The following is a 26,050-nucleotide window of genomic DNA, read 5'->3' as shown; positions in this document are numbered from 1 at the left end:
CATTGCTGGTTCAGGAAGGCTGGTCAGCCACGGTGCGGCAGGATAAATGTTATGATCTCACCAAAGAGAAATTTAGTGGCACATTTCAATCTCATAAAAATACTCATGCACTTTTATTTTACTAAAAACGCTACTGGAGATGCATCTTAAGGAAATATTCCAAAAGAAAGAATGCTATTTCGTGGCAACACTCACTGCAGAGTTATATACAATAAAAAAAAACCGTCAGCAACAAATGTTCAAAAATACAGTAAAACTTATGACACGCCAATTTGATAGAATATTATACGAACTATTTAAGTGGCCCTTATGAGACTGTAACAGCATAAACAAGTTTATGATACAATAATAAGTAAAAATAAAAAATAAAGGAATGACAAGTCAATTAGGATACATCAATTTAATAGAGTATTAGACACAATTTTAAATGATCATTATGGAGACTACAGCCACACGAAAAAAAATCATAATGTTACAAGAAAAGGAATTAAAAAATAATAAAGAACATTGCCAAGGAAGGAAATGAAGAAAAGACGATTCCTGGGATTTGCCGTGAATTTTTCTACTCCCCCTCTCTCCATTCTGTTTATTGTGACCCTTGCTGGAGAGGGTAGCTCTAAGAATCTGACCCATGAAAGATTAAAGGAAAACTCTCATTTCAAAGCTTTGCCAGATTATTGTTGACCAGGGATAGAAAAATCCCATTTGTTCTGAAAACCCCTGCTGAGTCTATAGTTGTAAAACTAGACTCCACCCTCCCACCATCCGCCGGTCTAGGGTCTGGGAAGCGGGGATTGAGAAGTAGTAGGAATGTGGGAGATGTCTACTGAGAGAGAACTTGGATTCAGAAGAGAGGGGAGAATTGTCTAGAGGGTGGGGAGGAGCAAGAAAGCTGGGAACTGGCAGCAAGGAGGGAGTGCAGGGGCTCTGCCCCCTCTCCAGGGGCGGGGAATGAGTAAGCACTTTTAGGACGCCTGACACCTCTTCTTGGGGAAATTCCCCAGAGATAACTGACTCTACATAAGCCTTGCTTCTCACCACCAGTTTTCCTTCGACCTCTCCTGCCTGGCTTCTGGCTCCACCCCTCCTCAGAAACTATTTGTCATGGCCACCAATGACCTCCACGTTGTCCAAGCCACAGGTCACTCTTTTATTCTCACCTGACGCAATCTCTCAACACTGTTGGACACAACGAACCTCACCCTCTTCTGTGAAAAATACCCCTCTGAGGCAGCTTTCACACCACACGCTCCTGGTCCCCTCCTGCCTCAGAGACTCTCCATCTTAGCCTCCCCGGCTGGCTTCTCCTCATCCCCTAACCAGCTCTAAGCTTGGAGAAGCCCCCAGCACGACCCTCTCTCATTGTGTAACCTCACCATACCCCACGACTTTGACTCCATCCACGTGCTCCTGGCTTCCACAAGTGCATTTTCAACCAGACCTCAATGAGATGCAGATCAGTCTGCAGCTGCCTACCTCACTTCTTCACTTAGACGTGTTGTTCAAACTTAACACCCCCTGTATGTACGATCCTTCATGGAATGGACGTCTACACCCAATGGCTAGGAGTAACCATTCATTCCATCCCCACTCCCAGGTTCAGTCCATCAGCAAGTCTTATCAATTCTTCCTCCAAAATAGACCCTAAAATCCTCGGCTTCTGCATGGTTCTAGCCCCACTGCCCTAGTTCAAGTCACCGTCTCAACTGTATTACTTTCAGAGTTTGCAGCTCTGTAATCATTCAGCCCACAGCAGCCAAAATAAGGTGTGTTTTTTCCCCAACTCCCCCCAGTACATAGCTGTATATTTTAGTTGTGAGTCCTTCTAGTTGTGGCACATGGGATGCCACCTCAGCATGGCCTGACAAGTGGTGCCATGTCCTCTCCCAGGATCTGAACCAGCAAAACTCTGGGCTGCCGCAGCAGAGTGCAAGAACTTAACCACTCGGCCACGGGGCTGGCCCCCAAAATGAGTTTTAAAGAAGGAAATAAGATCACGTCATTCCTCTGCTTAAAATCCTTACAATGTCCCCACTGCACCTAAGATAGAATCCGGAGCAGTGCTATGGCTATGCTGAAGCCATGAGACATTCAAAGTCATGATATTAGCTTTATTGGCATAATTCTCTATTTAATTAACATGATTATACATAAGCAAAGATGAAACAACACCAAAGGAAAAACCCTGGTGAAATTTATCTTGTTCTTATGTCTGGATCTTTCTTTTTCCCTCTTTATCAGACTAAAAAAGCAAAATTCAATTCATTTTAAATAGAAATAATTAATATAGGGGTATATATCATTATAAAATTAACTAACATAAGCTATACAAGAAGTCAAATCAAAACAAAACAATTTCATAAACACAACCTGAGAACTCATTTTTATAAATTTAATGAATCCACTTAGATTACTGAATGCAATGATATTTCTTAACTTAGATACTGGAAAATTTACTATCACAAGGTGTAAACAGGGGAAAAATATGAAAAGCATAGTTTAGGAACATGTTTTAGTAAAAACCTTATATTTTTGCTATGTATAAGACTTCCTCAGAGTAAGGAGTGTATTAAAGCCATGTTAACTTAAATATGACCATTTATTAAACAGTCTTGGATGCTGACTTCTATCTTCACTTATTATGACCTGTATTGGGCCCAATGGCGTGTTCCAGTTTACCTTAGAGCCCGGAGGGGGAGCCAGACCAAGGAATGAATAAATAATATTCTCTTCTTTTGCAGAGAAGAAAGAGTCAAAATCCTGGAAGCAAAGAAAAAGAATCAATTGTGAGCCAGTGTATTTACCCAAGCTGATCTTTTTTATTTACTAATTTTTATTTATTTACTTAAGTTAGGAGCTAACTCAAAAGGTGATCCCAGTTTGCTTTGTCAAAGATGACCAACCCCAAAATAAAAAATCTAACCGTGAAATTCACATTTTTACACACTTTCATTGTGCCTATTACAGTGCAGTGAGAATAAACATGTGCATGTGTGTGCGCATGCATGTGTGTGCATGCACACACACACACACAAACTCAGATATGCCCAGTAAAAGGCTTCTACAGATGTCTCACATCTTTAGCTGGTTTCCTTGTAATTTGGTCCTATGGATTTGGACTCTGATCAGCTGAGACTAACACAACACAGGATTTCTCTACTGTCGTTACAGCAGCTTCTAGGGGCCCAGACTCATCTCAGGAATCTTCAGACACCAGGAGCCACAAGATTGTGGAGGGCTTAGAGCCGTGCTTGTTTTGGCAAAATGGGGAAAACTGTAGAGTGATGTGAAACCTGGTAGCAAATTGAAATCTGAAGCTTGATGAAGCTCCACCCCACACCCCAGACCCCACCCAGAGTGACCTCCTTCCCCAGGTGAGTCCAGCCCTAAACCAACTCTTCAGTCATGTGGTTGGCAATAGCTGAGAAGAGCTTCATTTTCTATCATTAAAACATAAACATATTCCCCCAGACTACTTAATTACTGCCAATCTTTGTCACTGCTGAAACACTGTTTCAACAGTGTAGCAAAAACCCCTCACTTCGAACAGCAGTGTGTCTGGCCTGGCCTGAACAGGAAAATTCTCAAACCAACTTAGTTGCATTATTGCCTACCCTGCTCTTACTGTGTGTTGAGAAGCGTAAAACCAAACACAGGCCAGCTATGTTGAGAAGAAAATGTTAGGTATTCCTGTGTGTTAATCTTAATCACAGCTTTATTCTTTTCTACCTGTTGTCCAGATTCTCTCAGTGATTAATTTTATTCTTTAATACTGAATTCATTTTTGTAAGTTGCCTCAAAGCTCAGCCAAAGGAAATAGGGCATCATGAGTAAGTGATCTCTTGGTATCAGAAATTCTGACCGATTCCCAGAGCACACACTTACTAGGCATTGTTAAAAGATTACACGATAGAATACATTAGTGGCAGTGTTGGTAAATAGGTGAAATATAAGGAGGTAAATTTATGCTATTTTCCAAAAATTCCATAGACAAAGATCTAACAACTTTTCTAGTTGGCCAACACTGGAATCTTCCAAGTCAAGAATTTTCTTACAGTTGAGTAAATTGTCTTTTGCCTCAACTTAAGTTTAAAGACCTTCTTCAGAATTTCAGAGGAGTGAAGAACAATTTGTCATTATTTTTGACTTAATGCTAACAAATAGGTATAGAAAATAATGAGTATAGAATGGTTTTTGAGCTTCCATTTCTGTTAGCATGGCAGATTAGATGCCCTGAAACACTGTCTTGAAAAAAGAACTTCTTTTAAGCCAGATTAAGAAAAAGTATAAATGCATTGCTGAGCTGGTACAAAAGGAAAGATGACAGCAAGTGAGATCAGGAATCCTGAGAGTGAGCACACACCAAGGGTACCACCCATGCTGAGAGTTTCTGACAAACCCAGACCTTTGTCTCCCACTTTGATACTGCAAACGGAAAAGGGGAAGTGGATAAAGTCCCGGGCCACCTCAAGGTTGGGAGTTTTATAACACACACACACACACATACATACACACACACATATGCACGTACACACATACACACATGCATATACAGTTGCATGCATGCATACATATACACACATGCAGACACACACACACACTCCAGAACCCCGTTGAAGGCTCTGCCCTCAATATAAATATAAATGAGGAATAATATTGCCATGCAGAATAGAATGGAAGAAAACTTTCCTGGTTCAACTTTGGTGTTGAGTGGAGGAGAAAACAATCTCCTCTGAGAATTCATAACCACAAGCCAGAATTCATGAGACTTTGTGGTCCAAATTCCCATGACATGTGTTGTCCAAAACATCTTCAAAGGAAATCTTAATTTAAAAGGGTTCTAGTTTTTATATAGCTCCCAGGAAACTAGCAGAAACAAATTCCAGGCCTCAAAGAGTATCCAGAAATAAAGTTTTCAAAAATGATCAGTTCAAAGTCAAAAAATCACAAAGTAAATAAGGAAATAAAAACATACCATGAGTGAATGCCAACAGAAATAACAAAAAGCAGAGTCAGAAATTAGGAGCAGATATTTGAATTATCAGGAAGAAAACATAAAATATCTATATTTAACTTACTAAATAAGTGAAAGAGAAGCTTGAAAACACAAGAAATAAACAAACTAAAGAGAACAATGAAGCAAATTTGGAAAAGAACAAAAACTACTCCCCAAAATGAAAATGTAACAACTGAATTGTAAAAGTTAACATAGATGGATTAATAGCTAATCAGACACATCAGAAGAGAAAATCAGCTAACTAGAAGAGTCAATCAAAGAAATTACCTAGAGAGAGAAAAAAGAGATGAAAAATGTGGAAGAAATATTATTACAGGAAAACAGAATGAGAAGGTCTCAGAAACATCTTACAGGTGCTCTAGGAGAAGCTAACAGTGATAACAGGGGAAAGCCATGCTCAAATATTTTCTAGACTTGTCGAAAGATGCCAATCCTTAGACTAAGGAAGCCCAAACAATAATCATAAACCAGATAAATTAAAAAAAACCTCTAAACATAGACACATCCCAGAGAAAGATTATTAAAAGCAGCAGGGGTGGGGGGAAGGAGGGAGACAGTCAACTGGACGAGGTGGGGAGGAAAGGGGGAAGAAGAAAGACAGTTTCCCTACAAAAGAGCGGCAGTTAGAGTGACAGATGGCTTCTCAACGGCAACACAGAAGACAGAAGAAAATAAAATGATAATTTCAACGTGTTTAGAAAAAAAATAACCATCAACTCAGAATTCTAGACCCAGTGAGACTATTTTTCAAACATGAGAGTCAGATAAAGACATTTGTCAGAAAAGGTCTCTTAGACAAACAAAAATTTAGAAAATAAATCATCAACAGACCTTCATTTAAAGAAACTTTTAATCTCTTTATTGATTTCTTCTGTATTTTCCTTCTGGAGTTTGTAAAACAGAAGTTTAAGACCTAAGTTGGAAGAAAGGTCACATATTTCAAACAAATAGATGGGGCTCCAAAATATTTGTATCTCTGTGCCTGAACTTGAATGGCCTTGAACGTGTTTCAGTTCTAACAGCAGAATTTTATTTGGGCAATATTCGCCCATCTTGGTGTAATTTATGTGACTCTGGGTGTTCAAAGCTGCCGTTGAAGCTAGTATTCTTACTCAGTTCCACAGCACTGAATACCTTATGCTGTCGAAGATGTGAATGAAGTGTGCAATGTGCATCTACTGCTGAATTCATTTTGTGCTATTTTTGTAAATACGGTAGTTTTGCATAACCTCAAAAAAAGAGAAGGGGCTGACCCGGTGGCACAGTGGTTAAGTTCGCACATTCGGCTTCAGCAGCCCGGGTTCACCGGTTTGGATCCTGGGTGTGGACCTATGCACCACTTATCAAGCCATGCTGTGGCAGGCGTCCCACACATAAAGTAGAGGAAGATGGGCACAGATGTTACCTCAGGGCTAATCTTCCTCAAAAAAAAAAGCTAAACATGCTGACAGCTATGACCTAGCTATTCCACTCCTCCTTACAGAACCAAGAGAAACTCGCATGTCACCGGGAGACCCACGGAGAGCATTCATTGAGCAGCCTCTTTGTAACAGCCAAAAACCAGACAAAAAACCAGACAAAAATCAGACACTGCTATGGTCTGAATGTTTGCGTCCCCTCCAAAATTCACGTGTTGAAATCCTATCTCCCAAAGATGGTTGGTCTTAGGAAGTTGCCTTTGGGAGGTGTTTAGGTCATGAGGGTAGAGCCCTCATGAATGGGATTCATGCCTTATAAAAGAGGCCTCAGAGAGCTCCCTCACCCTTCCATCACATAAGGACACAGGGAGAAGGTGCCAGCTATGAAGCAGGGAGAGGGCCCTCACCAGAACTCAACCATGCTGACGCCTTGATCTTGGACTTCCAGGCTCCAGAACTGTGAGAAATACATTTCTGTTGTTTATAAGCCACCCAGTCTATGGTATTTGGTTATAGCAGCCCAAACAGACTGAGACACACACCAGCGTCCATTCTGGAGCAGTGAAAATGAACAAGCCATGAACACCACCAATCAACATGGACGTATCTTTAAAATATGTTGGTGAAAGAAGCAAGTCAAAGAATACAGGTAGCACAAATCCAGTTATATAAAGCTCAAAAATAGGCAAAACAAAACGTACTGTTTAGGTATTTACACATGGGAGATGAAAGAGACGAATGGGAATGGTGAACACAAAATCCACTACGGCGGCTCCTTCCGGGGCCGAGGAACGTGGACATGACAGGGAGAAGCACACAGCGGAAGTCTCAATTTCTGGTGATATCATGCTTCTCAAACTGGATGGTGTGCACATGGTTGTTCATTTTATTATCCCTCTTTAAACTATATATTTTTATCCTATATGGCATATTTCATATTAAATTTTCAATGACATAAAATAGCTTGTTCAGCAACATCGATGTGTTGAGAGAGCCCTCCTCCTACCCTAACTGGGCGGACATCCTGCCCTCCCTCGCTGCCCTGAGGGTACTGGCCTCTCTGCTGAATGGTCAAGGTCCCCTTTGGTTGTGTTCAGGCTCAGGTGGGCACCCCAGCCCTTACCTGGGCTGAGAGGCACAGACTGCAACTTGGCATCAACAGACACGTCTGCCACCTCCAGTTAGTACCCTCTGCCAGGCGGGTAAGCTGGCCTCCTCTGTGCCTGGCTTCCTGTCGGGTGTCTCCTTTCTCCAGCTACCAGCTGCCTGCCCTGCCCTTGGGATAACATCTTCATCTGTTCTGCAGAGAGCAGCAGGAGTTCACAATGGCAGAGACATGGCAGTATTCAGAACTGCTGACGTCCCGTCCTCTCACCGCCCTGGTGCAGAGAAATCCACTGCTTCTCCTTGCGGTTCTCTCTCCCTGCGGCCATCATCAGGGATGGCACACGGGTGACCATTCAAGAATCCTCAGAGACCAGTGATTCACTGTAAATCATAGAGTTATTCTTACAGCTCACATTTCAAGCACATTTCAATCTGGATTGACGCCATTTTAACAGATCCTTCAGAACCTTTGAGCCTCCTTTTAAAATCTGAACCTACAATACAAATAATCATTTTTAGCCACTTTCTGGAAACAACGCCCTCTGCCTCACTAATGCACTTTTGTTAAGAGTGTCCACAGACTGCAGAAAAGCAAATGCAGCAAAGCTGTTAGTAAGGTAAACTACCAATACCTCTCTGAAGGCAGAACTGAAGGTATTAAAAACAGCTAAACATAAAATAATTTGTATGTTCATCTCATTAGATCCATACTTGTAATAATAGGAAAATATATCTTAAAAATAGAAGTCTTTTTTTTCACTTGAAAAAACTTTTCCTTCTCCTCCACAATTAAAATTTAAAAATTGCTAGATCACAGCAAAACTGGATAAGAAATGCCTTTGAGGCTTTATTTTTATAGCAGAAGATAACTGCAGAAACTTTACCCCAGGCGTCAGCACAGACTGAAACTTGCACACTTCAACATTGTCTCTACTGTAGCTGCCCTTAAGTAAAAAGGGCAGCTGAAATAAGCAAAAGGAAGAGATTTAAAATCCTACTTTCACTGGGGAAGTACTAGAAGAAACCATGACATGATTCTTTTGATAATTTTAGAGTGTAGAAAGCTTTTCTAAACAAGACGTGGGATGCAGGAACCATAAAGAAGAAAAATTAATAAATTTGTCCACACGAAAAACTTTTAAAGTTCTGCATTCCAAAAATGTCACTTTAAAAAGTCAAAAGACAAATAAGAAACATGGGGAAATATCTACAATATCTATGGTAGTGAAAGGGTCACTTTCCTTCATAAGTAAAGACGCTGGCAAACCATAAACGTTACTTGTAACCCAACAGGAAAATACAAGTCATAGAAAAAACACAGATAGCTTAGAAACATAGGAAAAGGTGTTCAGCCTCACTCACAAAGACAGAAATCCAAGTCAAAGCCACGAAAATACATTTTTCATCCAATAGATTGGCAAAGATTCAAAAGTTTGCAACGTACAGGCGAAGACTCAGGGAACTAGCCACTGTCAAACTAGCCTAGTGGAGACGTAAATTGGTACCACTGTAGTACAGGGCGATTTGCCAATATTTCTAATATGAGATGCATATATGCATTAACTCAGCACATCTTCTAGGAATTTATCCTCGATATATATGCTCATACTGGATACAAAGTCCGTATGGATACAGAGATTTCCTGCAGCATTGTTTGTAATGGCAAAAGACTGAAAACAACCTGAATGCTTCCCATCAGAGGACCGCACCAATAAATTATGTTGCATACGATGGAACGATGGAACATTTTATAGCCATTCAACGACTATGTGCAGGTACGCAGTGATCTCTGAGATACAGTTACCAAGTGAAAAAACGAAGTGTGTACAGTACACTCCCATTTTTAAGTGATACGCAGTTGTAAATATACCCAGAAAATTTTTGGAAGGTCAATCAAGAAATTGCCAAGATTGGTTGGTCAGAGCAGGACCTGCTACGAAACTTGCAGGGCCCCCTGCAAAATGAAACACAGGGTCCCTTTTTGAAAATTGTTATGTGTTTCAAGACAGGGAGAGCAGAGCATTAAAACAGGTAGAGAGCTCCCTGGAGCATGGGGCCCCTGATGCCAGCCCACCTCAGGGGAAGGAACCAGAGTGACAGGGGTCTGAAATGGGAGGGAGAATATTTTCACTGGAGGTAAAATTTGAACCATTTTAATTTTCCAGTGTGCACGTGTATTAACTTTTCAATTATTAAAAAAATATATTTTATAAAAACTAAAATAAAAATTGCCCACCACCACTACACCAACCAAAAAACTTTATTCTCCCTTTCTTTATCCAACAGAGCCACAATTCTCAGAAACGTGGGTCACGGTGTAGGGGTGTTGGGAGGTGGGGAGGGTGTGGGGAGGGCTGCAGCGGGAGGTGGAGGGGAGGACTTCCTCACAGAGGAAATCCTCTCTAACCTCTGGGAAGCTGCAGCTTAAATCCACAGGAGAGTTGGACTGAACCACACATTCCTCTAAATAAGTGCTGGCCACACTGAGACTGTTTGAAAACACTCCCACAGCCACGGGACTTTGAGCTAAGCCTCTGAAGAATGCTAACACAGCCGTGTAAACTCATGCAGCCCTGTACTGGGTTGAATAGAGTCCCCACAGATTCATGTCCACCCAGAACCTCAAAAAGTGACCTTATTTGGAAATGGGATATTTACAGATGTAATTAGTTATGAGGAGACCATACTGGATAAGGGTGGGCCCTCTTCCAATGACTGTTGTCCTTATAAGAAGGCACGGGAAGACACAGAGAGACATACAAGGAGAACGCCATGTGACTATGGAGGCAGAGATGGGAGTGATATATCTAGAAGCCAAGGAATGTCAAAGATTGTCGGCAACCGCCAGAAGCTAGGAGAAAGGCACGGAACAGATTTTCTCTCAGAGCCTCCGGAAGAAACCAACCCTACTGACTCCTTGATTTCAAAGTTTTAGCCTCCAGAACTGTGAGAGAATACATTTCTGTTATCTTAAGGCATGGTCATAGTCAGCTTGGGCTGCCATAAAAAAACACCACTGACTGGGTATTGACTGGGAAATACCATTGACTGGGAATGTATTCTGTCACAGTTCTGGAGGCTGGAAGTCTGAGACCAGGGTGCCAGCATAGTTGGGTTCTCTTCCTGGCTTGCAGACAGTCACCTTCTGGCTACATGCTCACATGGCAAAGAGAGAGGGATCTCTCTCTCTTCCTCTTCCTATAAGGGCACTAATCTCATCATGAAGGCCCCACCCTCATGACCTCATCTAACCTTCATCACCTCCCAAAGACCCCATCTCCAAATACCACCACACTGGGGGTTAGGGCCTCAACACGCGAATGTGGGGGATGGACAAGCATTCAGCCCACAACAGCCACCGAGTTTGTGGCACTCTCATCCATCAGCCCTGGAAACTAACAGAAACCCCCAACAACTAAACCATTCATGCTTCAGATCAAAGGCCCAAAAGCTTTTCTGTAAACGGGCAGACAGTAAATATTTTTGGCTTTGTGGGTCTTAGGTCTCTGTTGCAACCACTCAGCTCTGCCATGGTGCAAAATCAGCCACAGGCGATAGATGAGTGAATCCGTGTGGATGCATTCCAATAAAACTCTATTGACTAAAAACAGGTAGCTGCGGGCCTTGGCCCTCAGGCTATAGTTTGATGACACCTGCTTTGGAGGAGAAAGGTATAGTAAAGAGAAGCTAACCTAAAGGGCCAGCAGTTTCATGTAGCAAGAAGAGAAGAGGTGAGTTAGGATTCCTACCCCTGGCTCCAGCCTTCTGCAGCACGACGGATCAGTTCCTGCTACCTTCCAGAGCCCTGCTTGCTGCATCTGAAAAACGACCTAGAAAGTTGATAAGACCCCTAAGATACTTCCAGTTCTCATGTTCTAAAGTCCTCTGAGTTGTTTTTGTTTTTGAGGAAGAAGAGCCCTGAGCTAACCTCCACCGCCAATCCTCCTCTTTTTGCTGAGGAAGTCTGGCCCCGAGCTAACATCCGTGCCCATCTTCCTCTACTTTATATGTGGGACGCCTACCACAGCACAGCTTTTGCCAAGCGGTGCCGTGTCCACACCCGGGATTGGAACCGGCAAACCCCAGGTGGCCAAAGTGGAATGTGCTCACTTAACCGCTGCGCCACCAGGCCGGCCCCATTCTTTGAGTTTTTAAATGTTTCTTTTCAGCTATATTGATTTACTAAGTAGAATCTGTAAACTGTTAGGAAAAAGTGATTTTATAGTGAAATGAACTATTAAATATATAAAATGAAGTTGCTGTTGTGATCAAAATGTCCAGAACCGTTCTTAAACTGTTTAGATACATTGACACAGATTCGTCTTGAATCTGTAGGAAGACTTTCCTTCTGCAAGTCATCCTTTCTGAAGATGAAGACTCGCTCTGTGTCTGTGTGGGCGCATGGATGTGTACACTGCCAGGCTGATTAGAATTCCTTTCCAACGAAATACATATTTTGTTTGAATGAGTGATCTCAATTCTTCAAAATAAAATAAGGAACTTAAAATGGTCCCCAGAACGTCTAAATTATTTTATTGTTTCCATCATTTTGTAAATCTTAAATATTGATTATTCACAATGGATCTACAATCCAGGTATTGGGTAGTAGAAATACATCATGACTTGAAAATTGTGAACAATTCCGAATACTGCCTCGAAATTGACCTGCTTTAAACAATTTCCGATGGACGCACACGCAGAACTTTCCAAGAAACCAAACACTCACCCCACAGTACTGCTCTTCATTGAAGATTTGGGGAGGCAGAGGAATCCCATTTTGAGGTTTTTTCTCCCCAGGAACATTCTCTCTCATCCACTTCCTATTGTCTTCATCTCCAGCTATGTCTAATTCCTTAAAGTCAATTTTATTAGCTTCCAGAAAGCCCACGACTTCTTGCTGCTTCTTCCTAATCTGGTCAAGAGTAGAGAAAGATAACTATTAGAGTCTTTTTAAAAAATGTTTTGCTTACATTTACATAAATTAAATCTTTTCTCCAACTATACCATACAACACAAATAATTTTGCTAAGTATTTAAACAAGGAAAATAATAAAACCACACTGTATTTTAAAGGATCAGCAGAGTGATTATTGAAATTCTGAAACTGTAATCTCATCGATGTTTAAATCATGGTATAGTCAACTTAATAAGAACAGAAATGCTCTCGCAGAACTTCTATTTAAGATCTTCAAGATACTTTTAATTCTCTGCTAAGTTTTAATGTCAAAAAATAAATAAGAGGGGCTGGCCCCGTGGCCGAGTGGTTAAGTTCGCGCACTCCGCTGAAGGCGGCCCAGTGTTTCGTTGGTTCGGATCCTGGGCGCGGACATGGCACTGCTCATCAAATCACGCTGAGGCATCGTCCCACATGCCACTAGAAGGACCCACAATGAAGAATATACAACTATGTACCGGGGGGCTTTGGGGAGATAAAGGAAAAAAATAAAATCTTCAAATAAATAAATAAATAAATAAATAAGAATTGGTTATGAAGAAAAAGGGTGTTTGGAAGAAGAGAAAGAAGAAAATTTACTATGAAACTCAAATACCAAGTATACCCATCCTAAAATACACTTCATTCACAGTTATGAAAATAGGAACACGAGTCACATGGAAGAAAAGTAGCTTTAGAAATAATACAGGACATTGAAAAGCCCACATGGAGATTACTGGAAGGGGAAGGACAGAGGAAAGGCTCGAAAAAGATATTTCTGCCAGCACATAAAAGAGTAAGGCAGTAAAATAACCCTGTTGTCCCGCAGATTCTTCTTTCCCTTATCACACCCAACTCCAACTGAGAGCGGGGCGGCAGCCTCGCCTCAGAGAGGAGGCTGGAGGGCGCTTTTCTCCACCCGTGGGTCACATGCACGGACTATATCTACCAGCCATTTCTTACGAACGTGGCCATCTTTAAAGCTTAGAACTCCTTCCCTGGAAACAATTACAAAGAAGAATTCACTCCCAGAAATGCATGATGCCCTCTTTCGCAAACACTGGTAAACAAGTTACAGCAGAGTCTGCTTCCACAGAGATTTGTATTCATTTTTGCCTAAATGAATGATTCCATCAGTGACTTGTGTACAGTGTTTCTTTCTTAACATAAGGAAAAGTAAGATACATATAGATGCTTCAGCACCGGAATGAAATCATCACCAAAACCAAAATCTATATAATTTGGTTTTGGTAGTCACTTGATTCTACACATTAAATTAATTATAAATATAAGTTAATATTAAATAATTTTGAAATCTTTTAAAGAATCTGTAATTATAAATTACACATAAAATTCTATATATAAATTACATACACACATAAATATAAATGGTAATCACATAGTTACTTTTTATTTATTTATTTTTGCTGAGGAAGATTTGCCCTGAGCTAACATCTGCTGCCAGTCTTCCTCTAGTTTGTATGTGGGTCACTGCCACAGCGTGGCCACCAACGAGCTGTGTAGGTCTGCGCCTGAGAACTGAACCCAGGCCACTGAAGCAGAGTGCACCAAACATAACCACTAGACCACCAGGGCTGGCCCCACATTTACTTTTTAGTTAACATTTGTACTATCAAAATAACAAACATATTGCAACTACAAGCTTTAGATCAATAAATTAAAGGCTGCTGTTAGCTACAATATAACACTTAATCAGTAAGATTCAGGCCAAGATATGTATCTCAGTTTGGGGCAAGCGTGGACAAAAAAGGAAAATGAAAGTCATACAGAAAGGTGGAGGATGATGGAATTTCCCTTCAGCTTCTGGCATAAGCACTCTGGCACATTCCTGAGTGTCACATCTGCAGAAGCAAAGGAGGGGCTGCGTACTTGTGCACCAAGCTGCCCTCTCCCAAGGCGAGGCTGGGGGAACCCCCAGACCTTCTGCTCCTTGAAGAAACTGTACTCCAAATTCCACAGCTTCATGACTGATTTCTATTGCAAAATCCCATCAGACCTGATGACAGGTTGTTGGACTAAATTATTATCTTAATTAATCTTGTTTTCCATACATACTCTCTAACCTGTTCATAATTATTCATACCACTTTATAAATTACTTATTCTTTTAGATATTTTCAGAGATCACTTTGCTGTTTCGAAGAATAGCGATGTCTTCATTTTAGGCAGGTTTACCTTTAATTAAACATTCAGAAGGCAACATCCTTTATTCTGCCCAAAACCATCTTCCTTGCTTCTCAAATACCCTCCCAGGAGCCTGAATAAAGCCTGGCAGAGGTCCACAGCCACCTCACCACCACTATTTCCATCTCTATTATTCATGCCTCGGGACTTGAGACAGAATGAAAAATGGATTTCATGCTTTTCCATGATTTCTAAATAGATGAAAAACATTTCCCTGAGTCCTGCCTTATGTGTCTTCTGTTAGAAAGTCAAAGATGGAGAAAATGAGAGCGGAAGACCCATTTACTGTTATTCCTCACAAGACAAGCAATTGCATCTACAGAAAGTTAACTGATATTGTGTTAAATGCTATTTCTCAGCCCCCTCCCCGCAAAAAAGAGAAGAAAAATAAAATCTGCCCCTCTGTACTCCCAAAATCCCTGTAACTTAAACTGGGCCAAAGCTATCATTCATCCAGCTATTTGGACCACTTGAGTTCTGCTTGAGACTGCAGGGGGTCTTAGGATGAGCCTGTGGAGGGGCTGGGGAGTAGGGAGCAGGTGAGCTCACCTGGCTGGCATCGTCAGCTTTGCCAGCACCCTGATGCCCACCCAGAGTGGGGGTCCTCTCCCCTGCAATCCTCCCCCTTGGTGGGTCCGTGTTGAAGGAGCCCCCTTGGACCCTTGCAGGCAAAGTGCAGCTCTTCTCCAAGTGGCTCTTAAGCTGACCCCCAGGGACACAGCATCAGCTCCCAGGGGGCACCTCCCCTTTCTGGCCTCAGGGGGAGGGGCGTGCACAGCACCCCAACAGTTCTTGCCACAGACACACTCCCCTTCTCCTCCTCTTGCCCCTTCTCCCCCATCCAGGGCGCCATGGCCAATGCTGGCCTCACAGGATGCACCATCTGTCTGGGCAGCTCCTCTGAAGGATCTGGCTATCCTTGGGGTCTGTGTCATCTGGAGTCTTTGGGACCTCATCGGAGGCTCCGAGAGCTCTGTTTTCCTATCTTGTTACATTTACTCATAGGAAAGTGTGGTTCTCTGTCCTGAAGTCACCGGCCACTGTTGGTTACTGTGACGCATCTGAGTGATCTTGGGATCACTCTCTTGGCACCTCCCGTGTATTGTTTTGTACAATTAGAGCCTTTCCAAGTGAGGTCACACTCTCCTGCAGTAAAAGCATGCGGCTTTTGAGTCAGAAACGGCCTGCCAAAGGCTGCTGTCCAAGCAGGGGCTCTGCTCTTCAGCTGCCTCATCTGCCAAATGGTTGGGCTGCAGCCTTCCTCATTCTTTTGGTTTTGGTGAGAACCGAAGAAAAGGCCGCATGGAAAAGCATTTGGTACCACAGATTGAGAACCTGCACAGTCAGGCACCCAGCACGCCATTATCTCATCGACTCATCTTGAAAGCCAGGCCAGGCGAGTATTCTAATGACCGTTTTAAAGTAAGAAAACTGAGGCACCAATGAATTAAAAAAATTTCCAAGATTTACACTCAGATCCATCTAATTCAAGGGAAATGTTTTTCCCACTATCTTTACACTCAGTCAAGACTGGAGAAAGGATTGAGACACCCAGAAGCCACCATTAGGGTCTGTCCTTAAAGATGGTGGTCCCAGCGGCTGTGCATCTTGGAAACAATGAGGACCGTCCTCTCTCCTTCTGTCCCCCAGACCCCGTGGCAATGACCTTCAGGAAGAGAGGAGGGTCAGAGAAGAGGACACAGGCCGTCTTTTGCTCACAGGGTCTCTTCACCTAAACCTGCTGTAAAAATATGTAACAGAACCATAGTGTCAACTGTGAAAACCCATTTGAGAGCTGCATGTGTGAAACCCCCCAAAAATCGCCCCCCCAAAAAATTACAGTTTGTTTTTTTCCTTTTTCATTTATTTCATTCATTCAACAGAAGTCATAAGGACCTCCTTGAATAGGTCTCAGGCAAGAATCCTAAATATATAGGCCAAAGAATTAAGTAGTAAAGGTTTTGCAGACCCACCACCACACACGTAACAGAAGTCCTGACAGCGGCTCAGTGGTTCCCCTGCAAAGAAGCTTCTGGGTGAAATTCCCTCACCCAAGAAAAATCATTACCATGGACACCAGGGGAGTAATCAGTTCTCAATCTTTAGGATAAGAGAGAAATTCTCCTATTTATATGGTTTAGAACAATTCTTCTGAAACATAATCATCATAGATTCACATCTACTAATATTTACTAAGTATAATAATTCCAATAATATTATTAACTAACATTAACAATTATAATAACTAATAATTATAATATTAGCTAGCCATAGCTAATAATTATAACCTTCACTAGTAACTATAACATTTACTGAGCACTGAGTAAGCACTCGACGCCATGCCGGCTGCCCCACACTTATTTCCTAAGTCCTCATGACAAGGCTATGAGATGAGTACTATTCTTATCCTCATTTTACAGCTAAGGAAATTGAGGCGAGGCAAGGTGAAAGAACTTTCCCAAGGTCACACAGTTCCAAGTGGCACCAAAACATTTGCTTAGGGAACCAGAACTAACTTGGCTTTTCCAAGATCCTGGAATGAATGACATCCCTGCACATCGTCCAAGGCCAACTAAATCATGCTCGCAAACTTCAAGAATGTCAGACATCAAAGAAGCCTAAGAAATCCTTAAATTTTTTCATTGTCTCCAGAGGGATGCAGAGGGCCACTCGGACCTGGTCTACAGAATATGTGGAGGATTGGCAGGTAAGGGGTATAAGTTTCCAGCAATGAGTGTCAACAGCACGTTTAAAGCCCACAAGCATCATTTTCCTCAAAAAATTATTTTTATGTAAATAATCCCAAAACACGCTCATTCTAGATCAAGTAAAAGTTTCTGAGGTCATCAAGAGCCACAAAAGATTTTGCAGTTTTACATTTAGAATTTTTCCTCATCTTTTTCCATTAAAAGATGCTTGAGAGATCATTAAAGAGTTGCTGATCAGTTGTGCTCAGAAGGGACAATCAGGCTCTTTCCTGTTTTCTTCTCGCCCTCTCTGGAAACCGCCTGAGCTGGTAGCATTCAATAGCTGCTGTTTGGGGCTATCCCCCGGCCAGGCCAGCAGCTCCCTGGGCCATCATCTCTGGCTGGGTGACTGTTGGAATCCACGCTGTAACCTGAGCTGGTCCGGGACCACGATATAAAAGGAAACAGCCCCCTTTGCTGGTCTCCAGCGGTAAGAATTACGAAAGCTCTTTTCTCTCCACGCCTCCCTGACTTCTGCTACAACGCTGGTTGAAATGTCAGTCCCAGATAGGCACGACAAGTTCAAGTCTAAAATCAAAGCCTGAATCACTTCCAGGAAGAAGTCAGTCTCCGCTACCCCTGTTTCTCAAGGCAGGTCTGTCTTGCCCAGCCTGAAGGCTAGAATGGAGAGGCTGATGGATGATCACGAGCCTGGTCCCAACGAAATTCCACAAAGCAATGCAGTGAGGGTCAGCTTTTAGCACCTATTTTTGGTCCATTGGAATTCCTAGAGCGTTTAAAACTGTGACCTCAGAGATGTTTGTTCTTGTCACTGTGACATCATTTTCCTCAAATAATAGGATGACACATGCGAACTTTACACTTTTGGTACGGTTACATTGCATACACGAGTGATCACACCCAGGAGTCATTTTAGTAATCTAGTTCATCCCCGGCGCCAAATATTGTTACACAAAGTGTCATTTATTTGCAACTCTAGATTAGTCTGTATTACAGAATGACTAGCAGAAACACTCTACGGAAAAAAAAAGTCCCTAAATCTCTAATCAATGCAACACAAATCGCATGTTAAAAATTCTGGTATCAAACACGCCCCCTTCCTCGGATCCCCTTTCACACCCAGCTACCCCAGCTCACACATTTTATACACTTCTGCAACACTACTAAAACAATCTCAGAAAGCAAAGGCACACGGGCTTACTGCAGAGCCACGGTTTACTCACACACTCCTCACAAAGAAATTTAAGGCCAGCGCTGGGCCATACGCGCTCCTTCTACTTCCAAGGCTCAGTTATTCAGAAAATAGTGTAGGAAGACAGCCCCACAGACGCCATCAGACACCTACCGCTACGGACCCAGAAGATGTGGCCACAAACACTTTGATAACCATTTTGATAGTCGGAAAGAGGACTCCCCCCAACACACCCCAGTGAGGGAACGCTGCGCTAGACAAATCCTGACAGTGACACGGCCGAGCGAGTGCCAGGTGGGAGCTGGCGGGGGCCCCGGGGCTCCGCTGAGCTCCGCACCTCCCACTGCAAGTTAACCTCTGCCTCTCGGAGGAGCAGCCCAGGCATCTTGGGCTTCCCCCTCCATTGGCCCGAGAATATTTGGGGATGTGTCGGGAAAATATTTGATTGGTTGATAAAAGCAGTCACTGGCCCCTTTCCCTTATCACTTTCAATGCCCCACAGCAGTCCCTAAAAGGCAAGGCTGCGCCGCGCACCAATCGGAGGCCTGGGGGCGAGGCCCGGGGGCAAGGGAGGTGGGGCCCTGGGAGCCGAAGAGCGGTGGAGGAGGGCAGGAGGGAGGAGCTGGGACAGCCAAGAAACACCAGCTCGGTCTGGTCCGGAGGAGCCTGTGTTTAGGGGGCTTTTAGTATCGGAAGAGCCACACTGGCCTTTAAAAAAATAAACAGCTTCTTTAAAATTTTGTGGCAGATTAAAAAAGCACTTCAGTGAACTGTCACCCAATAGATTCCTTTCTGAGTGGCCTGGTTCCCGTTTTCTCCCTTTACCACCTGTTTCTCCTAAAGAACAGGAGGTGACGGGCCTTGGACTGTGGAAGGTTTCTCTGACATCCAGAGGAGGCAGGGAGAGCGCGGCTGGCTCGTGGGTACCGAGGACTTGAACAAGCAAATTGTCCTCACTCTTTTAGAGACGTTGGGGAAAAAATTAACGGTCTGTTTGTAACAGGCTCACTCTGTCTTATTTATATAGATAATCTGAATTGTGTTAAAAGTTAGAGGAATTCAAAATCCAGTAAGAAGCCCAAATGCTGGCCGCCCGACTCATCTGATGGCTTTCAGGATCAAGATCAAGGGCAGTGAGGGGCAAAGGAACCCCAGGGATATTTAGTCCTCTTAGATAACTGAGTCTCTCTCTAATATTTTTAATCCCCAGCTACTCTTGGAGGAGGTGGCACTGGCTTCCTGGAGCAGGGAGGGACCTGTCTGGCTTCTGCATCCGCCCCTTCACCAGAGTCCCAGAGGCCTGGAGGTCTGCTCCCCTCCCGGTCAGGCGGATGTCTGCAATGAGAAAGGACACCTTGTCCCTGGATTATAGCTCAAAGTCACTTACAGTAGTCCCTCCTTTATCTGGGGGGGGATATATTCAAGACCCCCAGTGGATGCCTGAAAAAGTGTGGACAGTACTGAACCCTATATATACTGTTTTTTCCTATACATACATACCTGTGATAAAGTTTAATTTATAAATTAGGCACAAGAAGAGATTAATAACAATAATCATAAAATAGAACAATTGTAACAATATACTGTAACAAAAGCTACAGTAGATCTTAGCAACCTTAGCATACGATTTTTTTTCTTTCAAGTCGAGAACCTACACCTTTTCACTTAAAGGAAGCACTTTAGGGCTTCTCTTTGGCATATCTGAATTGCCAGCATGACAACTCTTGTGCTTTGGGGCCATTATTAAAGAAAATAAGGGTTACTTGGACACAAGCACTGAGATACCACCACAGGCGATCTGATAACAGAAGCTTACTAAGTAACTAACGGGTGAGTAGCTTGTACAACGTGGATCCGCTGGACAAAGGGAGGATTCACGTCCCAGGCAGACGGAGCAGGATGGTGCGAGATCTCATCACGCTACTCAGAACGGTGCAATATTTAAAACTTATGAATTGTTTATTTCTGGAATTTTCCATTTAATATTTTCAGACTGTGGTTGATCGCGGGTAACTGAAACCACAGAAAGCGACACCGGGATAAGGGGGAACCAACCCATGTCAGAAGGAATGACTGAGAAGACGCCGCCACAGTTCAACTCTAGCCTCAACGTGCAGTTTACTCCCAAACTTGGGGCCTTGGAGAGAAGGATTATTGGTTCCCCAATTTTAAATCACTAGTATCATAAATTTTATTTTAAAACCCACCAAATATTATAGGTCCTTTTTTCTTCTTTTCTATATTTTCAAAATTGCTACAGTGAGTATATACTTTTTGTCATACAAAATACTGCTTTTCAACACCTTAATGTCTACCACCTGAGCATGCTATTTTCCTCCAAATATTATTTAAGAAAGTAATAAGCTAACTCTCGCTGAAAGATCTTTTAATTTACTACAGTGACACCAAGGACCTTCAAGATAATTAATGGGGATACCAAGCATTCCAAATGAGTCTTAAAATAATGCTCAATAAATCTCTGACTTAGAAAATTCACTTCAAACATGATATCGTCTACACAGAAATCGAAATATAATGATGTACACCTGAGACTTACATAATGTTATAAACCAATGTAACCTCCATAAAAATTAATTAAATTTTAAAAAAGAAGAATATTCACTTCAGAAATGAACTGTATAATCTAGTGAAGATTCAGAAGGCTGATCATTTCATATCTCTGGTCCTTGATGTTTCAGTCAAGTAACAATAGTTTTAGATTTGACCTAATTTTTTTAACAGAATTAAGTTTTCCTTTTCTCAGCTTTATTGAGGCATAATTAACAAAGGAAACTGTAAGATGTTTAAAGTGTACATCGTGATGACTTGACGTGAGCATACATTGTGAAAGGATGATTTGACCTAATTTTATTTCAGATAAGAGTCTGAAATATTGGCTCCAGACTTCACAGAGATCCTCAGATGATCTTACGATAAATGATACTAGATGCTACGTTTTGGTTCACATAACTTTATGGGTAATCTAAAATAAGAAATAAAAGCATATTTTTATTATGTAGAATGACAGTGGTGACCATCATAGTAACTGTAATGAGCTGAATAGCATCCCCCAAAAATTCATGTTCACCCTAAACCTCGGAACATGACCTTATTTGGAAGCAGCATTTTTGCAGATGAAATCAGTAGAGGATCTTGAGATGAACCCATCCTGGATTCCCCTAAATCCGCTAACTGATGTCCTTATAAGAAGAAGAGAAGACACACAGAGAGACAAGAGAAAAACACCATGTGAAGACAGAGGCAGAGACTGGAGAGATGCTGCCACAAGCCAAGGAAGCCTGGAACCACCAGGAGCTGGAAGAGGGAGGGAGGGATTCTCCCAGAGGCCTTCAGAGGGAGCATGGCCCTGCCAACACCTTGATTTCAGACTTCTAGCCTCCAGAACTAGGCGAGAACACATTTCTGTTGTTTTAACCCCTAGGTCTGTGGTAATTTGTCACAGCAGCCCTAGGACACTAACACAGAGAAATAAAGGCATATATTAATATGTAGCATGATGGAGGTGACCACCATAACTACTAAAAGGCAGTTCTTCTACTTTGTACCCCAAGGACCTCTCCCCCTTCCAGAACACACAGATGGAAAAGAAGCACCCCACTGAAAGGCAGAAACAGAGGCTAGAGACGGGGAAAAGCTAGCAAAAAACAGAGAGAGACTATTCAGATGGGAAAGGAAGTTCTGAGGAACCTCCATCTTTCAGGTTCCTCCAGTCCTGAAGACCAGGGTTGGGATGTTCCCGTAATAATACACTGCCACTTTTGTTACTGTCCTGGGAGTACCACCAGCCAGGAGGCAGCCATCTTTCCATGAACGTTAAGTCTAGGGTGACACGTGTCTAATGCATGTCTGCCTGGAGATGCTGCCCAGCTCATCACTGAAGAAACCACCACCACCCATCTTATAGGAATAACTCACCACCTAAGGTTGTAGAAACACACAACCCACTAGAATTGAGAGTGCGTACTCTAACAGCATGTGGAAGAAGGGGTGGTGATGTGAGGAGAAAGCCTTGCCCCCTACCCACCCCTACAACATGAGAATTAAACAGAGTCTGCTTGGACATGCCCACTGCCCCTGTTATGTAAAAACCAAATGCAAAAATCATAAAGGGAAAATGTGATAAATTTGACTCTACAAAAATATCAAAATACACTGTAAACAAAACTAAAAGGTAATTGACAAACTGGAGGAAATATATGCAACATACACCACAGAGGAGTTTTCATATACCACAGGCCTGAGTCTCACAGGACATCAAAAGTTCTAGCAAATCAGTTTTTACAAAGATGAACACCAAGTGAAAATACCGGCAAAAGGCAAGAAAAGGCAAATCACAAAGTACACATGGTCACTAAAAATATTTAAAAATATGAAAAATGTCTATCCCTCCTAGTAATCAAGGAAGTGAACAAAATCAAAGATGTCAATTTTTGACAATAAAACAAGCAAATATTCTAAAAGGAAATAAGATTATCCCCAATGTCGGTTAAGGATTGGAGCCGCGCGTGGCAGGCACACTTTCCTATGTCTTCAGAAAGCGTCTAAATGGGCACATCCTTTGACCCTGCAACTTCACATGTAGAAATTTACCCTAAGGAAACAGTCAGCGGGGATCTCAGACTCATCTACAAGGATACAAGGCATTGATACAACGGGGGGAGGAAGAGGCGAGGAGGAAGAAGGGGAGGAAGAAAAGAAATAATATAAATGTTAGTTATGCCTTGCAGTCAATAAAAGTTCCTCTGCAATCATTAAAAATTTAGAATTTCATCACCTAGGTGATTTTTTGCTTTCTCTTGGTACTTTCTTGTACATTCAAAATTCTCTACACCAAACACGCATTGCTCTGCGATCAGATTTTCTTATACCATCTTACATTAAAGAAATCCATCTTTATAAAGAGAGGTTAACAGGTGCGCTTTGCTCTCGATCCGTTCCAGGCAGGGACGAGGCGTCTACATCTGCCCGCCTGGGTCCACCCCCTTCCCAGGAAACCCGACGTTTACACCTGCCCGCCTGGGTCCACCCCCTTCCCAGGGAACCTGGTGTCTACACCTGCCCGCCTGAGTCCACCCCCTTCCCGGGGCACCAGGCGTCTACACCCGTCGGCCTAGCAGCCTACTTGGGGCGCTCTGCTCTCGGTGCACGACCCTCGCAAGCAGGGAACTAAACGTGCACCCTGCACTCGGATTCAACACCCGGCGCGCGGGCAAGAGCGACCAGCAGACGCAGGAACAGTAGCGGGGCCGCCTCGTTCTCCACCAGCGCGGCGGGGTGCAGGCGGGGTCGGGACGCAGAGGACGGGCGGTGGGAGACTCGCCTTCGGACCTCTACCCACTCAGCTCGCTCCGCCCCCGCGAAAGAGAAAGGCTCAGGCAGACTCGCTCCCCGACCCTAGATGGCCCCGAGTGCGCATGCGCGCGGCCCGCCGGTCCCAGGAAGCTCTGCGCGCGGGTTTCCAGGGCGACGCGTCCGAGCCGGAGAGCGCGGGTTGGCGCTGCCCGGGAGCCGCGCAGAGCAGGTAACGGCCCCGCCGCCGCCGCCCGAGGTCCCGGCCCAGCCTCAGCCGGAGCCTCCTGCGAAACGTCCCGGGCCTTCCGGTGTCGCCCGGTCGCTCGGCCCTGGCGCCTGCCCAGCTCGGGCTTCGGTGCCTCGCTCTCCCTCGAGTTGGTAACGTAGCCGGGTGGTCCGGCCGCCTCCTCCTGCAAGGCGCGGCCTGGGGAAGAGCCACCGGCGCCCTTCCGCTGCCCGGAAGGTGGGACTGCGCCGCGCAGCTCGCGGGCGGCCTCGGGACCCGCCGGCACCCCCAGTGGTCTGCCACGGCCCGTGGAAGGGGCCAGGCCCTCGGGCAGCCCCCCGGTCCCCCCCGCTTCCCCCACCCCTGTCACACGGGCCCGGATCTCTCCCCTCCCAACACGTGCAGGCTTCAACCGCTCTCTTTCTTTTATATGTGAATCGTATACCTTCACTTTTGCATCTACCCACCTGCTTTTGCTTTGTTTTTCCCTTCCAACCTTAGCGCATTTTCCCCATCCCCATCCCCGCGGAGATCTGAATCCTTTGAAATGCCTGCTCCGTGTTTGCCCCTCACCCGCTCAGCCTTGGAGTTCCTTGTCCACAATTTCCCCTCAGTGCCACACGTGTGCCAACAGGTGACTTTCTTCAGACCAGTCTTTCACTGCTGGACATGATCTTGAACCTTTTTTCTATCCACATTCACTCCCTAGATGAATTGATCCAGTCTCCTAGGCTCAAAACCCATTGAATGCCAATGAACCCCAAATGCATATTTCCAGCCCTGACCCTCCCCTGAACTTCAGACCCGTGTGCTCAGCCGCCCGCCCACATCTCTTCTTAGCTATCTAAGGCATCTCCAGAGCAGCAAGTCTTCAACAGCTCCTGACGTTCCCCCAGAGCTGCTCCTCCCACGCTTTTACCCTCTCAGGTTGCTGGAAACCATTCTCCCCGTTGTCCAGGCCTTAGTGTCCTCCTTGACTCCTGTTTTCCTCCCTCCCCACGTTCAGTCTGTCAACACACCCTTCAAAACATACCCAGAATAGATACACAATCCTACCATCTCTCCCAACCCCCGCTATCGCCACCCTGGTCCAGGCCACCATCATCTGGTGCCTGGATTATTTCAGCAGCATCCTAATTGGTCAGTCTCCCTGCTTATGCCCTACCCACTGCCTTGAGTATAGATGCTCTAATGCTGTTTTGTCTTTCTCTGTTATTTCAAGAGGATACGTTTTTTAAAAAGGTATGAATTTTATAGTTCCCATAGATAAAAATACAGTATTTTTAGTCTGTATTTTGAGAATTGCAACTTTTAAACCAGGTAGACAAAGCTACCTAAGCACCTTCCTGTTAACAAGCTAAAACTGACTGTAGAGAAGAATAAAAGAATCCAGAGCCGCCTTCCGAGTGAGAAAAAGACGTCATGTGGGAATTTAGGCTGTTTGTTCCCCAGTCTTTCTTTTTTGGTTTTTTAGAGAGGCACCAAAAGAGGCAAGTTGAGATGGAGACAGATGGTCATCCCTGTGCTGATCACTTTGCTAGTAAGTACCTGGGGGCTGATACTCAGTCAGGCACTCACGGAGTCGGGCAGCGGTTGACATGACAGGTCCCTGGCTCGGGGAGCTAATGGCCCCACACTTCTGTACCCTTGCCAATCTCAAACCCCCAGCCCCCTGTTTTTTCTCTTTTTCCATCGAATGAAACCCCAATTGACAAAAGTAACCCCATAGGATTGCCATGACTAGCAGAGGGTTTACAGGATGGGGCAGGTCGTACACCTCCACTTTCCTCAAATTTGACTCCCACCTCCCCCTCATGCTCTCACCTCATAGAGGAACTTACAGCTGTCCGATGGGAACGCCTCACTCTCCAGCCACCACGACCGCAAGCCTTACCTACGTCTGTACCGTCTTACCTTCCTTCCTCCTGTCCA

At 43.8% G+C, this 26,050-nt stretch overlaps 2 protein-coding genes across 39 annotated transcripts in view; one reads left to right on the top strand and one right to left on the bottom strand.

Annotated features, from left to right (window-relative positions):
- SH3BGR (SH3 domain binding glutamate rich protein) overlaps window positions 1-19,072 on the bottom strand; it is a 49,550-nt gene extending 30,478 nt beyond the window's left edge. The window contains exons 1-3 of the mRNA XM_008538109.2: window positions 18,733-19,072; window positions 12,269-12,454; window positions 2,680-2,760 (exon numbers count right to left, since the gene is read on the bottom strand). Coding sequence (XP_008536331.1) covers window positions 2,680-2,760; window positions 12,269-12,454; window positions 18,733-18,777 — 312 coding nt within the window. The 5' untranslated portion in view covers window positions 18,778-19,072. The remainder of the gene's footprint in view (window positions 1-2,679; window positions 2,761-12,268; window positions 12,455-18,732) is intronic.
- Window positions 19,073-20,808: 1,736 nt separating this feature from the next.
- The window catches only part of LCA5L (lebercilin LCA5 like), a 48,492-nt gene continuing 43,250 nt past the window's right edge, over window positions 20,809-26,050 (top strand). For 8 of the 38 annotated variants that reach the window (XM_070597523.1, XM_070597512.1, XM_070597504.1 and 5 more), the window contains exons 1-2: window positions 24,052-24,121; window positions 25,593-25,658. Coding sequence is in view for 5 of the 38 variants with exons in the window: in XM_070597505.1 (XP_070453606.1) it covers window positions 24,015-24,121 (107 nt within the window). In the remaining 33 variants the exon portion in view is untranslated. Of the gene's footprint in view, window positions 24,356-25,592; window positions 25,659-26,050 lie in introns of all 38 variants that reach the window. The other 30 variants (XM_070597508.1, XM_070597520.1, XM_070597509.1 and 27 more) reach the window with 15 other exon arrangements.

Source organism: Equus przewalskii, chromosome 27 (assembly GCF_037783145.1).
Source record: "Equus przewalskii isolate Varuska chromosome 27, EquPr2, whole genome shotgun sequence".
NCBI lineage: Eukaryota > Metazoa > Chordata > Mammalia > Perissodactyla > Equidae > Equus > Equus przewalskii.
This window is presented reverse-complemented; position numbering and strand designations above follow the sequence as displayed.